The sequence below is a fragment of the Oncorhynchus clarkii genome, chromosome 19 (genome assembly GCF_045791955.1).
Source record: "Oncorhynchus clarkii lewisi isolate Uvic-CL-2024 chromosome 19, UVic_Ocla_1.0, whole genome shotgun sequence".
Taxonomy (NCBI): Eukaryota; Metazoa; Chordata; class Actinopteri; order Salmoniformes; family Salmonidae; genus Oncorhynchus; species Oncorhynchus clarkii.
In genome coordinates, this window is record NC_092165.1 from 43,445,091 (window position 1) to 43,459,459 (window position 14,369).

Consider the following 14,369-nt stretch of genomic DNA (forward strand, 5'->3'; position numbering starts at 1 on the left):
AGAAAAAGTGTCAGACAGGAAGAGCATCCATTACACCTGTCTAGTGTAATTACCATCCCATCTGGGATGAAAGCATCCATTACACCTGTCTAGTGTAATTACCATCCCATCTGGCATGAAAGCATCCATTACAACTGTCTAGTGTAATTACCATCCCATCTGGCATGAAAGCATCCATTACACCTGTCTAGTGTAATTACCATCCCATCTGGCATGAAAGCATCCATTACACCTGTCTAGTGTAATTACCATCCCATCTGGCATGAAAGCATCCATTACACCTGTCTAGTGTAATTACCATCCCATCTGGCATGAAAGCATCCATTACACCTGTCTAGTGTAATTACCATCCCATCTGGCATGAAAGCATCCATTACACCTGTCTAGTGTAATTACCATCCCATCTGGCATGAAAGCATCCATTACACCTGTCTAGTGTAATTACCATCCCATCTGGGATGAAAGCATCCATTACACCTGTCTAGTGTAATTACCATCCCATCTGGCATGAAAGCATCCATTACACCTGTCTAGTGTAATTACCATCCCATCTGGCATGAAAGCATCCATTACACCTGTCTAGTGTAATTACCATCCCATCTGGGATGAAAGCATCCATTACACCTGTCTAGTGTAATTACCATCCCATCTGGGATGAAAGCATCCATTACACCTGTCTAGTGTAATTACCATCCCATCTGGCATGAAAGCATCCATTACACCTGTCTAGTGTAATTACCATCCCATCTGGCATGAAAGCATCCATTACACCTGTCTAGTGTAATTACCATCCCATCTGGCATGAAAGCATCCATTACACCTGTCTAGTGTAATTACCATCCCATCTGGCATGAAAGCATCCATTACACCTGTCTAGTGTAATTACCATCCCATCTGGGATGAAAGCATCCATTACACCTGTCTAGTGTAATTACCATCCCATCTGGCATGAAAGCATCCATTACACCTGTCTAGTGTAATTACCATCCCATCTGGCATGAAAGCATCCATTACACCTGTCTAGTGTAATTACCATCCCATCTGGGATGAAAGCATCCATTACACCTGTCTAGTGTAATTACCATCCCATCTGGCATGAAAGCATCCATTACACCTGTCTAGTGTAATTACCATCCCATCTGGCATGAAAGCATCCATTACACCTGTCTAGTGTAATTACCATCCCATCTGGCATGAAAGCATCCATTACACCTGTCTAGTGTAATTACCATCCCATCTGGGATGAAAGCATCCATTACACCTGTCTAGTGTAATTACCATCCCATCTGGGATGAAAGCATCCATTACACCTGTCTAGTGTAATTACCATCCCATCTGGGATGAAAGCATCCATTACACCTGTCTAGTGTAATTACCATCCCATCTGGGATGAAAGCATCCATTACACCTGTCTAGTGTAATTACCATCCCATCTGGGATGAAAGCATCCATTACACCTGTCTAGTGTAATTACCATCCCATCTGGGATGAAAGCATCCATTACACCTGTCTAGTGTAATTACCATCCCATCTTCGATGAAAGCATCCATTACACCTGTCTAGTGTAATTACCATCCCATCTGGGATGAAAGCATCCATTACACCTGTCTAGTGTAATTACCATCCCATCTGGGATGAAAGCATCCAGACCCTCCCATTGCCTCTCCTTCCATCCCTAGGTGAGTGCTGTGGGGTGGGGGTGAAGAAAGGGGAAAACTGTAGCTAAGCAGTGCATACATACATCACTATCACTCCACACTCTCTCACTCTCTTATGTTCTCTGTGTCTGTGTCTCTATCTCAGCGTCTATGTAACTGGCTTCCCGGCCACGTTGAAATTAATCGGAGACATAGTAGATCAATTTCCGCAACAACTAAGAGCGTTGAAGCGCAAGGCCCAACTTCTCCACTGTTTTGGTCCCATGGCTACCACGCTGTACATAGAGTGAAGTGAACCAGTGCACATGCGCAGATACCGTGTGTGATTGTGAAGTGTTGCATCTCGCTTGTCTCAATATCTCCGGTGCTGCTTGTGGCAATGTCATTTAGCTAAGTCTACCTTAAATGGATTATGATTAAAAGAACAATCAATGCTGAATAATCTAATCATGCCAGGTTACAGTGACAGAGGGAATGGAATTCGGAAGCGCTGATGAGGGCGACTGGCTTTACTGTGTAATATTGTCACTTGGACAGATGCAATGTTTTAAAGTGCAATATTGCTATGCTTTCATAGAACTAGTTCTATAGAACAGCAATGGTGCTTCTTCCCCAAGTATATTCCAAAACTACAAGCAGGCAAAACGTGACAAATGAAACTAATCGGCTTTGAAATAGTAAGAATTGTCACGTTGTAAGTAATTCAGGAGAGAACTACATCCTTTGATGTGACAAATGCTGATTTGGTTTTTAAAACAATTAAGCCTTGCTCAATCCATCCTTATAAAACTTGCAGTGATTTTGCACGTAGTTGCACAAACCACAAATGCATTAGCACTGACAAAGCACCAGCCTGTATTACTACATTGAGCAATTATAGCAAACAACCACAGTTTGTTTATGAACTAATCAAGAAAAACCGCATGGTCTAATTTTTCCAAATTGAGCATTATCATAAAACTGGAGGCCTGCTGAGACGTACAATCTCGAAAGAAAATACATAATAATTGTTACATAATGTATAATCAGGCGACTGTGATTGGTTCCTGTTTCTGATAATGTGGTATAGTAAGCTGCCTCTGTGCTGCTCTCAGCGTGTCCCTGGTTACTAGAGAGCAGGACCTGATTTCTCTTTAGGTCCAATGCTGATAGTAATTTTTTGGGGTCCAGGATGGCCAATATTCAATATTATTAAATTTGAACATTTTGATGACAACATTTCTCATAAAATCATACAATTCATTTGACTGTGTTTTTACCAATTTAACTACATAACAACATATTGGTAATAATCTTTCATTTGAATGGTAAATCAAGATGTCATATGCAGGTGAATGCATATCCAATAGGAGTGTGTGAATGCATGTTATTTACCTTGTTTAGGCTGCTGAGTATAAGGGTGTACAGTAAATCATCTGTTTCCGTTCCATTTATGACTAATCTCTTATTTTATAAAAGTGTACTGAATAAACTCCATGCAATCACTCACTCGTGAGTGTCTCTCTCACAGTACATGCAAGCAGTGGGCAAGGGAGAGACACGTCATTTAACCCAGTGAATTTATAACCATTTTGGAGACTTTCAGCATTGTGTAGACCCTGGTTATTTGAAGACCCTGGTTACGTGTGTAGACCCTGATTACCCGTGTAGACCCTGCTTAGGTGTACATTCAGGGCCCCCCGGGTGGCGCAGTGGTTAAGGGTGCTGCACTGCAGCGCCAGCTGTGCCTCCAGAGACCCGGGAGGTCCGTGGGGCGACGTAATTGGCCTAGCGTCTTCCGGGTTAGGGAGGGTTTGGCCGGGTAGGGATATCCTTGTCTCATCGCGCACCAGCGACACCGTGTTTCCTCCGACACATTGGTGCGGCTGGCTTCCGGGTTGGATGCGCGCTGTGTTAAGAAGCAGTGTGGCTGGTTGGGTTGTGTACCGGAGGACGTATGACTTTCGACCTTCGTCTCTCCCGAGCCCGTACGGGAGTTGTAGCGATGAGACAAGATAGTAGCTACTAACAATTGGATACCAGGAAATTGGGGAGAAAAAGGGGGTTAAAAAAAATAATTAAAAAATAATAAAAAAAGTGTACATTCAGGTTACTTAAAGACCCTGGTTATGTAAAGACCCTGGTTATGTAAAGACCCTAGTTACATGTATATGGACTTCTGAACTCAGTGAACATGTGGTTAACATGTCCTGGCATTCTCTCATCTCACTCACTGGGCTCTATGGAGAACATCTTGGAAGACCTTATCTCTGACTCAAATACACCCTTTCTCACAACATTATAATCTACACTGAACAGTAGGAGAATCAGGCACTGAAAAGATAAGGGTGATAATTCTACATTCAAGATGTTAGTTCCGGTAGGAAATACTTTATTATATCTTAGTGTTAGAGCCACGGCGAAATTCTGTCTCATGTTTTCTTGCATAAGATTTTAGTTTGAGACAAACAAACAACGAATAACGTGACAACCCTACTCCTCTATGTGCCTACCTTTGCCTCTGATGTGGGTTCCAGGTAGCACAGTCGATTGCCGAGCCCCTCTGCAGTCAGGCAGAACTTGCGATTCTCCTTGTGGATGCAGGCGACACACTGGAGCACCACTTCATCATCCTGTCAAGACAAAATGGAGGTTTTCAGAGTGAGAGGAGGTAGACAAAAAAAAATACTACCCTCAACAGGAGCCCATCAACCACCTTATAACAGGGGGATATTATTCACTGTGACTCCACACTCTTAGAAAAAAATCTAGAACCTAAAAGGCTTCTTCGGAAGTCCCCATAGGAGAACCCTTTGAAGAACCCCTTTTGGTTCCAGGTAGCACTCTTTCCACAGATGGTTCTACATAGAACCTAAAATAGTTATTCTATATGGAACCAAAAACGGTTCCACCTGGAACCAAAAATGGATCTTCTATGGGGACAGCTCCAGAACACTTTTGGAACCCTTTTTTCTAAGAGTGTGTTCTGGAAACAGGGGATTCATCTACCCAGACACTGGGTGGGTAGAAAAAAGTCATCATTTACATCATTGCAGAATAATTTGACATAATTGCAGAGCATTACATTGAATGTGCTGCTGGTTTAAGATTCAGGCTTCACAATCTTTTCTCAAGGACCATATTTTCCAGCAGCAAAATAGGTACCTTAAAAATATAAAGGAAAAATGGTGGGGTGAGATTTCTAGTATTTTACGTCTTAATGAAGCCTTGACACACCACGCAGAATCGGAGAATAGGTTGACACAAATGCTAAAGAATAAGACAATGCAATATTAACTCCTGCTTTGAAGAGTTAATATTGATGACTAATACATTTCTCTATTTGGGCTCATTGTTTCGGGCTGTTGATTGGGCAGTCTCCTGCTAAGGTAATGAACGAACACAAATTATCCACTGAGGATCCTTTTAAGTCTGCCAAACATCCTTTAGGCTATTCACGCTATTTACAATACTTTCAGAAACCATTCACACCTCTTGACTTTTTCCATTTTTGTTGTTACACCCTGAATTTAAAATTGATTGAATTGGGGATCACTTGACCCTTGGACGAGATGGCCGCATGAACTAAGAGCTCCGCACAAGTAGTTTCCAATTCCTAATCTTACCTCCACTCCAAGTTCAAACTCATTTAGCTTTAGTAAGAAAAAGTGATGGCGACTACAAAAGGCGACACTACAGGTTACATTTTTACCCGGACTCGAGTGTTAGCGACGGAAAGAGCCTCCAAGAAGAAGCTAGCTTCAGAAAAAACTAGCGCCATTAGCCAGGAGCAAGAGAACCCGCTCCCCCACGAGGCACAACGAATGCCAACCTCGCACTCTGTCGAAGACATCCTTTCTGAGTTGAGATCCCAACGTACAGAACTAAACACTAAATTAGATGCCATTAACTCTCAGCTCAGTGCGATAGGGGGCAAGGTGACAATCCTGGAAAACGCTTTGCCTGACATCAACAACAAGATAACCATAAACGCGGGGCGCCTGGACGAGGCAGAGGGGCGAATCCTATCCATGGAAAACTTATTGACAGATGCCATGGAAACAATAGCATATGCTAAAAAGAAAATCGAGCATCTGGAAGAGAAAACAGAGGACCTGGAAAACAGGGGGTGAAGGAATAATTGTGTTCTATTCAATCTGGGTGAAAAAGAAGAGGGAAACATGCCACTGATCCGCTACCTGCAAGACAAACTTCCCGAGTGGCTCCACATGTCCACCGACAGGCCCATAGAACTCGAGAGAGCTCACCGAGCACTGAGGCCCCCACCAGCAGCCAGACAACCACCGCGCCCAATCACCATACGTTTCCTGAGATTCACCGACAAGGAACGAGTCCTACAGGCGGCGAAAAACAACTACTTTTATTTCTCTGTTTTTTTGTTGTTGTTGATATTATTACTTGGGGTTCCCTATGTCCCTCGGGGGAGGTATATGTAGGCTTGGCTATTGATTTTATTTTTCTCCCCTCTTTTACTGTGGTCTGGACGAGGGCATTGAGGCATTTCTTTGGTGGGGAGAGGGAGACATTGTGCGTTGCTAACTGTTCCCGGTTTTTGTTTTATTCGGAACACAGAATTGAGACTGAGCGGGGGGGTAATAGATCCAATGGGATGTGTCGAGTTGTTTGGGAACTCGGCTGGGGTGTTCAGAGATTATTATTTTATGTACACCATTTGTTTTCCTTTTATGTGAACGCAGCTGTAATTACTATCCATTTTTACCCAGCGATAACTTGCACTAAAGTTCGATTACTGCTCGATGACGATGACTAGTACCTTGAATCTATTGACATGGAACTGCCATGGTCTAGGGAATGCAATAAAACGAAAAAAGATACTATGTGCTCTAAAAAAGGAAAAAGCAGAAATCGCGCTATTACAAGAGACACACCTCTGTGATGCTGAACATGCCAAACTCCGCAGAGCTTGGGTGGGACAGGTGTATTTCTCATCTTTCAAATCAAACAGTAGAGGCACAGCCATACTTATCCATAAAAATGTTCCATTCATAATTGACAAAAACATATCTGATCCGGAGGGGAGATTTATTTTGATAACTGGGTCACTATATGGTCAACCAATTACTATATTAAACATATAACACAGATACTCCTGCCTTCATGTCAAAAATTATAACCCTGTTCAATGAGCATTGTGTCTCCTTTGGCGTGGTGGCTGGAGATTTTAATTGTTACCTTAACCCAACCCTAGACAAATCATCTCAAGTCCCCACCACAAATCCTAGATCTGCAAAGATGTTGAACTCTCTTACTAAAGAGATGGGACTGATAGATATCTGGAGAGAGACTAATAGCTCATCTATGGACTATACATACTACTCTAATGTCCATAACACCTACTCCCGTATAGATTACATTTTTATCCCAAAGAGTTTCATAAATTCAGCCACATGTACAATCGGACCCATAGCACTTTCAGATCACGCCTTTGTCCACCTCCGCTTTGACCTCTGCAAAAACATCCTGAGGTCAAAGAGCTGGAAATTCAACACCTCCATGCTATCAAACGAAGCGTTCCATACATTGGTAACTACATGGATAGACAACTACACACAAGACAATAAAGATTTTCCTGTTTCTCCGGCCACAATGTGGGACGCTGCTAAAGCCACACTAAGAGGTAATCTAATTGCATATGCTTCCTCTAAGAAAAAAGCAATGAAAGCACACAGGCTAGATCTTGAGAGGGAGCTGGAATGCTGTGAAAAAATACATAAACAATCCCTAGACAGCACCTCCTGGAGCCATCTTAAAGCATCCAAAGCCAAACTGAATTTGGACTACACTCGGGAGATAAAAAAAAGACGTTTTCTTTACTAAACAGAAATACCATGAGTATAGCAATAGGCCCAGTAGATTGCTTGCTTACCAATTAAAAAAGGAGCAGTCAGAGCGTACAATCATGGCTATCCGAACAGCAGAGGACGAGGTCACATATGACCCAAAAAAGATCAATTGAACTTTTCATGATTTTTACTGCAAACTATATACCTCTGAGAGAAAACACACAGAGGCAGAACTCCACTCTTTCCTAGAGGGAATCTCGCTACCTAAACTATCAGAGACCGACCAAGAAGATCTCAACTCCCCCTTCACTCCTGAGGAGATCCTGGAGGCAATTACCTCCATGCCACCTAATAAGTCCCCAGGCCCAGATGGATTCCCCAGAGAGTTCTACAAAGCTTTTTGGCCCCAGCTCAGCCCTATCTTCATGCCAATGCTGGAGGATTTTTGCAAAAACGGAGTTCTCCCAGACTCAATGCACACAGCTCGCATTACAGTGTTGCTAAAAAAAGACAAGGACCCCCTATCCTGCTCCTCCTTCCGGCCCATAAGCTTGTTGGATTTCGACTATAAAATAATTACCAAATTGCTCGCCAAAAGACTAAACACTCTTCTTCCCAAAATAATAAAAGCGGACCAAACTGGATTTATTAGAGACAGATACTCTTCTGATAACATTCGCCGTCTTTTTGATATTATTGATCAAGTAAACGCACAGAAGACCCCTGTCCTGCTGGCTTCACTGGATGCTGAGAAGGAGTTTGACAGGATGGAGTGGAGCTTTCTGTTTTCAGTCTTAGAAAAGTTCAATATGGGCCCAAATTTTATTAAATGGATCAAATCACTATACTCTCATCCAAATGCCATGGTGACTACTAATGGACTGAACTCTGAGATTCCCTCTGGAACGGGGCACAAGACAAGGGTGCTCGCTGTCCCCGCTGCTCTACTTGTTGGGGGCGGAGCCTCTGGCAGAGCTGATAAGGAGCAATCCAAGTATTATGGGTGTTTCTGCAGGCGGCCTGCAGCACAAGATTTCGCTTTACGCGGATGATGTCTTGCTCTACATATCCAACCCTGAGAAATCCCTCCCTCTCATTTTAGACACAATTGCTCAGTATGGCAAGTTTTCAGGTTATAAGATCAATTTTAACAAATCCACTGCCTGCCCTCTCAATATTACACTCACCAGCTCTATGAAGACACTTTGTCCTTTCCAATGGAAAACACAGGGGTTTCAATACCTCGGGATCTTCATAACACCAGATCTGAATAGCCTTTTTAAGGAAAATTACCTTCCACTCCTGGACCGAATCAAGAACGATCTCCAAACCTGGATCTCCCTCCCAATTAGCTTAGTAGGAAGCATTAATGTAATCCGTATGAACGTCCTCCCTAGACTGAACTACTTATTTCAGATGCTCCCATGCTATCTCCCAGTTTCCTTCTTCAAAACAACTAACCAAAGCATCACCAAATTTATATGGGGCAATAAAAAACCTAGGATCAAGTTTTCCACTCTATCGAAACCTGAATCTAAGGGTGGTCTTGCCCTTCCCTCCCTTCAATTGTACTACTGGTCTGCCCAAATCCGCAACATGCTAACATGGATCACAAACAGACAAGAGTCAACGTGGATTCAGATAGAAGCCCAATCCTGTGGTTCATTGCCCTTAAGCTCAATTTATTAATTAATAACTTTAGTGAAGTGGGCAACATAGCCAAAACCTTTGTGATTTACAGCACCCTACTAGCGTAGGGTAAGAAATACCTGGGCATTTCCTCCCAAATATGTTCTCACTTGCCTATAGTGGGCAACCCAGACTTGCCAAAAGCCCTGAGGGAGGCCAACTTTAATCTTTGGCATACTCTAGGAATCAGGACCTTTTCAGACCTATTTCATCAGAAAACCACTACACTTAAATCATTTCAAGAGCTCTGCAGTGAATTCGATGTGCCAAGATCCCATTTTTTCAAATATCTTCAAATTAGACATGTAATTTCCTCATTTACCTCCAAGAGGAGGTTTAGAACTCAGTTGAATGAAGTTGAAACCCTTCTTGTCACAGCACAATCCATTAAAGGCAAAATATCTTACATCTATAGACTCCTTTCTGAGAAAGGAAGCTCCTCCTTTACTCCTTTGAAAATAATCTGGGAAAAGGACCTTGGTCTGACTATCAGTGATGAGTTATGGGCGGAGGTTTGCGACAGGGTATACTGCTCCTCTACCAGTGTAAAAATGAAAGAATCTAATTACAATTTTTTTACAAATTGTATTATACTCCTTTGAGACTCCATAGAATGAAAACAGATATGTCTCCTAACTGTAAAAGATGTACCTCTGAAAGTGGAACCTATATGCATGTATTTTGGAGCTGTAGGGAGATTGCCAGATTCTGGCAATCTGTACATACTGCTGCACAGAAAATACTAGAGGTACAGTTTGATATGACCCCGTGTATCTATCTTCTTAATGCCCAGCAGGACTTTGTTCTTGATCCTGACAGAGAAAATTTGCTTATGACTATTACATACTTTGCTAAGAAATTTATTATTCTATTGTGGGCCTCTAATACCCCTCCTACATTTAAAATGTGGATTGACCAGATTGTTGACGTTCTTCCTCTTGAAAAGCTCACTTATGACCTCCACAAGAGACAGCCCAAGTTTGATAGACTCTGGTCTCCACTATTCAACTATATTTCAAACTGGACAGAGTGAACGGGGTGACTAGGGAAATGCATGTTGTGTAAGGTACTGTAAAACCTAAAAACGAATTATTGGCCCGTCGTCTCAGCGAAGGCTTGAAATAGCTGATAAGAACCTTGATAGTGCTGCTGCAAGGGTTATGTTTTTTTTGTGTTATTATTTTAATTTCGTTTTTGAGTACGTGTGCGTATGTGTGTGTGTGTATATATATGTATGTATATGTGGGTATGTATGTACGTATGTATGTATGTATGTATGTATATATATATGCACCAAGGAAAATAAATGCTTTTATTTGACTTTATCATTCATTTTAATTGTATTTTTATTTTTTCATATGTATTATTATTTTTTGACTTTTTCTTTTTTTAAAGCCTGTGAATGTGGAATGTGTTTTGTTGGTTGATTGAAAAACAAGAAAACTTAATAAAACTTTAAATTGAAAAAAAAAAATTGATTGAATTTAGATTTTTGGTCAGTGGCCTACACACAATAACCCATAATGTCAAAGTGGAATTAAGTTCTTTATTTTTTATTTAGGAGTAGAATGTGTCTTAACAAGTCACGTAATAAGTTGCATGGACTCAATCTGTGTGCAATAATAGTGTTATAAATAGTGTTATACAATTATAATTATCTGTAAGTTCTGTCAGTCGAGAAGTGAATTTCAAACACAGATTCAACCACAAAGACCCGGGAGGCTTACCAATGCCTCAGAAAGAAGGGCACCTATTGGTAGATGGGTAAAAAAAAAATAAAACAGACGTTGAATATCCCTTTGAGCATGGTGAAGTTATTAATTACACTTTGGATGGTATGTCAAGAACCCCAGTCACTACAAAGATACAGGCGTCCTTCTTAACTCAGTTTCCGGACAGGAAAGAAACTGCTCAAGGATTTCACCATGAGGACAATGGTGACTTTAAAACAGTTACAGAGTTGAATGGCTGTGATAAGAGAAAACAGAGGATGGATCAACAACATTGTAGTTACTCTACAATAGTAACCTAATTGACAGAGTGAAAAGAAGGAAGCCTGTACAGAATACAAATATTACAAAACATGCACTAAAGTAATACTGCTAAAAATGTGGCAAAGCAATATACAATTTGTCCTGAATAGAAAGTGTTAAGTTTGGGGCAAATCCAATACAACACATTACTGAGTACCACTCTGCATGTTATCCTGGTATTAAGTTGTGTCACATATCAGTTTGCAACCAATGTAAATAAATATATAATCATTGAGTTAATAAAGTCGCATACAAACATGGATTTTTTATTGCAGCTCCAAAATTGAGGTATTTTAGCCTATGTAGCTCAGTGCTTTCCGTGGTGGAGGGGAAGCCAGCGAACACACAGAGCATAGGCATTGGTAATCTTCTTTGTGCCGTGATTGACTAAGTGTTCGGTTTCTCATGGAGACACTACGTCACCGCAGAATCTACAGGGAGAACTAGGCAGTTCAAGCCCCCTTGGGTACTGCCATAGATTTACATTAGAAGTGCCCATTCAAGAAGGCTCAAGGTCATTGGCTAAAAAATGACGTCAAATCACATTATACACTGCTCAAAAAAATAAAGGGAACACTAAAATAACACATCCTAGATCTGAATGAATGAAATATTCTTATTAAATACTTTTTTCTTTACATAGTTGAATGTGCTGACAACAAAATCACACAAAAATTATCAATGGAAATCAAATTTATCAACCCATGGAGGTCTGGATTTGGACTCACACTCAAAATTAAAGTGGAAAACCACACTACAGGCTGATCCAACTTTGATGTAATGTCCTTAAAACAAGTCAAAATGAGGCTCAGTAGTGTGTGTGGCCTCCACGTGCCTGTATGACCTCCCTACAACGCCTGGGCATGCTCCTGATGAGGTGGCGGATGGTCTCCTAAGGGATCTCCTCCCAGACCTGGACTAAAGCATCCGCCAACTCCTGGACAGTCTGTGGTGGATGGAGCGAGACATGATGTCCCAGATGTGCTCAATTGGATTCAGGTCTGGGGAACGGGCGGGCCAGTCCATAGCATCAATGCCTTCCTCTTGCAGGAACTGCTGACACACTCTAGCCACATGAGGTCTAGCATTGTCTTGCATTAGGAGGAACCCAGGGCCAACCGCACCAGCATATGGTCTCACAAGGGGTCTGAGGATCTCATCTCGGTACCTAATGGCAGTCAGGCAGCCTCTGGCAAGCGCAGTCAGGCTACCTCACAGCGAGCGCTGTGCTACCCCCCAAAAAAATGCCACATGACTGACCCACTGCAAAACGGTGTCACATGTGCTCAGTGTGAACCTGCTTTCATCTGTGAAGAGCACAGGGCGCCAGTGGCGAATTTGCCAATCTTGGTGTTCTCTGGCAAATGCCAAACGTCCTGCACGGTGTTGGGCTGTAAGCACAACCACCACCTGTGGACGTTGGGCCCTCATACCACCCTCATGGAATCTGTTTCTGACCGTTTGAGCAGACACATGCACATTAGTGGCCTGCTGGAGGTCATTTTGCAGGGCTCTGGCAGTGTTCCTCCTGCTCCTCCTTGCACAAAGGCGGAGGTGGCGGACCTGCTGCTGGGTTGTTGCCCTCCTACGGCCTCCTCCACGTCTCCTGATGTACTGGCTTGTCTCCTGGTAGCGCCTCCATGCTCTGGACACTACGCTGACAAACACAGCAAACCTTCTTGCCACAGCTCGCATTGATGTGTCATCCTGGATGAGCTGCACTACCTGAGCCACTTGTGTGGGTTGTAGACTCCGTCTCATGCTACCACTAGAGTGAAAGCACCACCAGCATTCAAAAGTGACCAAAACATCAGCCAGGAAGCATAGGAACTGAGAAGTGGTCTGTGGTCACCACCTGCAGAACCACTCCTTTATTGGGGTGTCTTGCTAATTGCCTATCATTTCCACCTGTTGTCTATTCCATTTGCACAACAGCATGTGAAATTTATTGTCAGTCAGTGCTGCTTCCTAAGTGGACAGTTTGATTTCACAGAAGTGTGATTGACTTGGAGTTACATTGTGTTGTTTAAGTGTTCCCTTTATTTTTTTGAGCAGTGTATCTACCGTAGCTTTGATTGGACTGATCAACATCATACTGTACTTACAAAATCTTAGCTAGCTAGCTAGACAAGCAGTATCTTCATGAATCAAGTCGACAATCTACAGGCAAATCCTTTTCAATCCTTGTCATATGAAGAGAAATTATAGATAAAATGTATCGGTGCTCATTGGCCATTTGACATAAACATTATACAGAATGTCGGAAATCGCTAATTGAACAATGAGTGGTTTGGAAGGAATCAGTGCAGTTTCTGGCTAACTGCAAGCATTGCAAAGAAATCACTGTTTTGCTTCCCTTGCCTGCTATCCGGGTTTGGGTTTAAGGATTTAAAACATCTGTCAGAAAGAGTCTCTTTTCCTAGCTTAAAAGGATAAACATTCACACGCAACACCATGGGCCAGAAAAAGTTTAATACATTGGCCATGCAGTCATTCCACCATGACTTTATCCAGAGAATGCCAGACTTTAATGACAAAGTTTGAATACAAAGTTTGCCCACAAGAAGGCCCACAAGAGTCCAAAAATATTTATTGTATGCTGCTGCATAAATGATGTAATATGCCAGGATATGTATACTATAGCTAAGAAAGTAATACTAGGTGTATGTTGTGTAGTAAGCTGTTAGTAGCCCATGTGTCTCGCTCTAAGAATTTGGTCCTTCTCCCCCTCGGAACTTAGTCAACTGTTCTGACTTGGTGGTACACATGTAGCCTATCTCTGTTTTAGAGAAATGCCATAGTTGAATATTGTAAGAGCTTTCATTGTCTGCTTATATGCTCCCATTATTTATCCTACGGTTCTGATTTGGTGTAATGGGAGAATACTGTAAGAACAGCCCATGTTCTGAATTATGTCGCTGTCCATTTCAAAAGTGCTGAACAAAAAGGCATATCGACTAGGTCCGTCTTAGCTTGCTCAATGTCTACATGGAAATTACGGCTTGCCACTTATCCACTCATCGTTCCCTTCACATAACAGCGCAAACTGTTTCTAGCCATAATAGAAAGAGGAGTGGGAGGCCCGGTGCACAACTGAGCAAGAGGACAAGTACATTAGAGTGTCTGGTTTGAGAAACATACGCCTCACAAGTCCTCAAATGGCAGCTTCATTAAATAGTACCCGC

The 14,369-nt window shown here is 42.1% G+C and overlaps 1 protein-coding gene across 1 annotated transcript in view; it reads right to left on the reverse strand.

The window, feature by feature from the left end:
• The window catches only part of LOC139375249 (ryanodine receptor 3-like), a 158,999-nt gene that overhangs the window by 105,684 nt on the left and 38,946 nt on the right, over positions 1 to 14,369 (reverse strand). Inside the window, exon 2 of the mRNA XM_071116859.1 lies at positions 4,151 to 4,270. Coding sequence (XP_070972960.1) covers positions 4,151 to 4,270 — 120 coding nt within the window. The remainder of the gene's footprint in view (positions 1 to 4,150; positions 4,271 to 14,369) is intronic.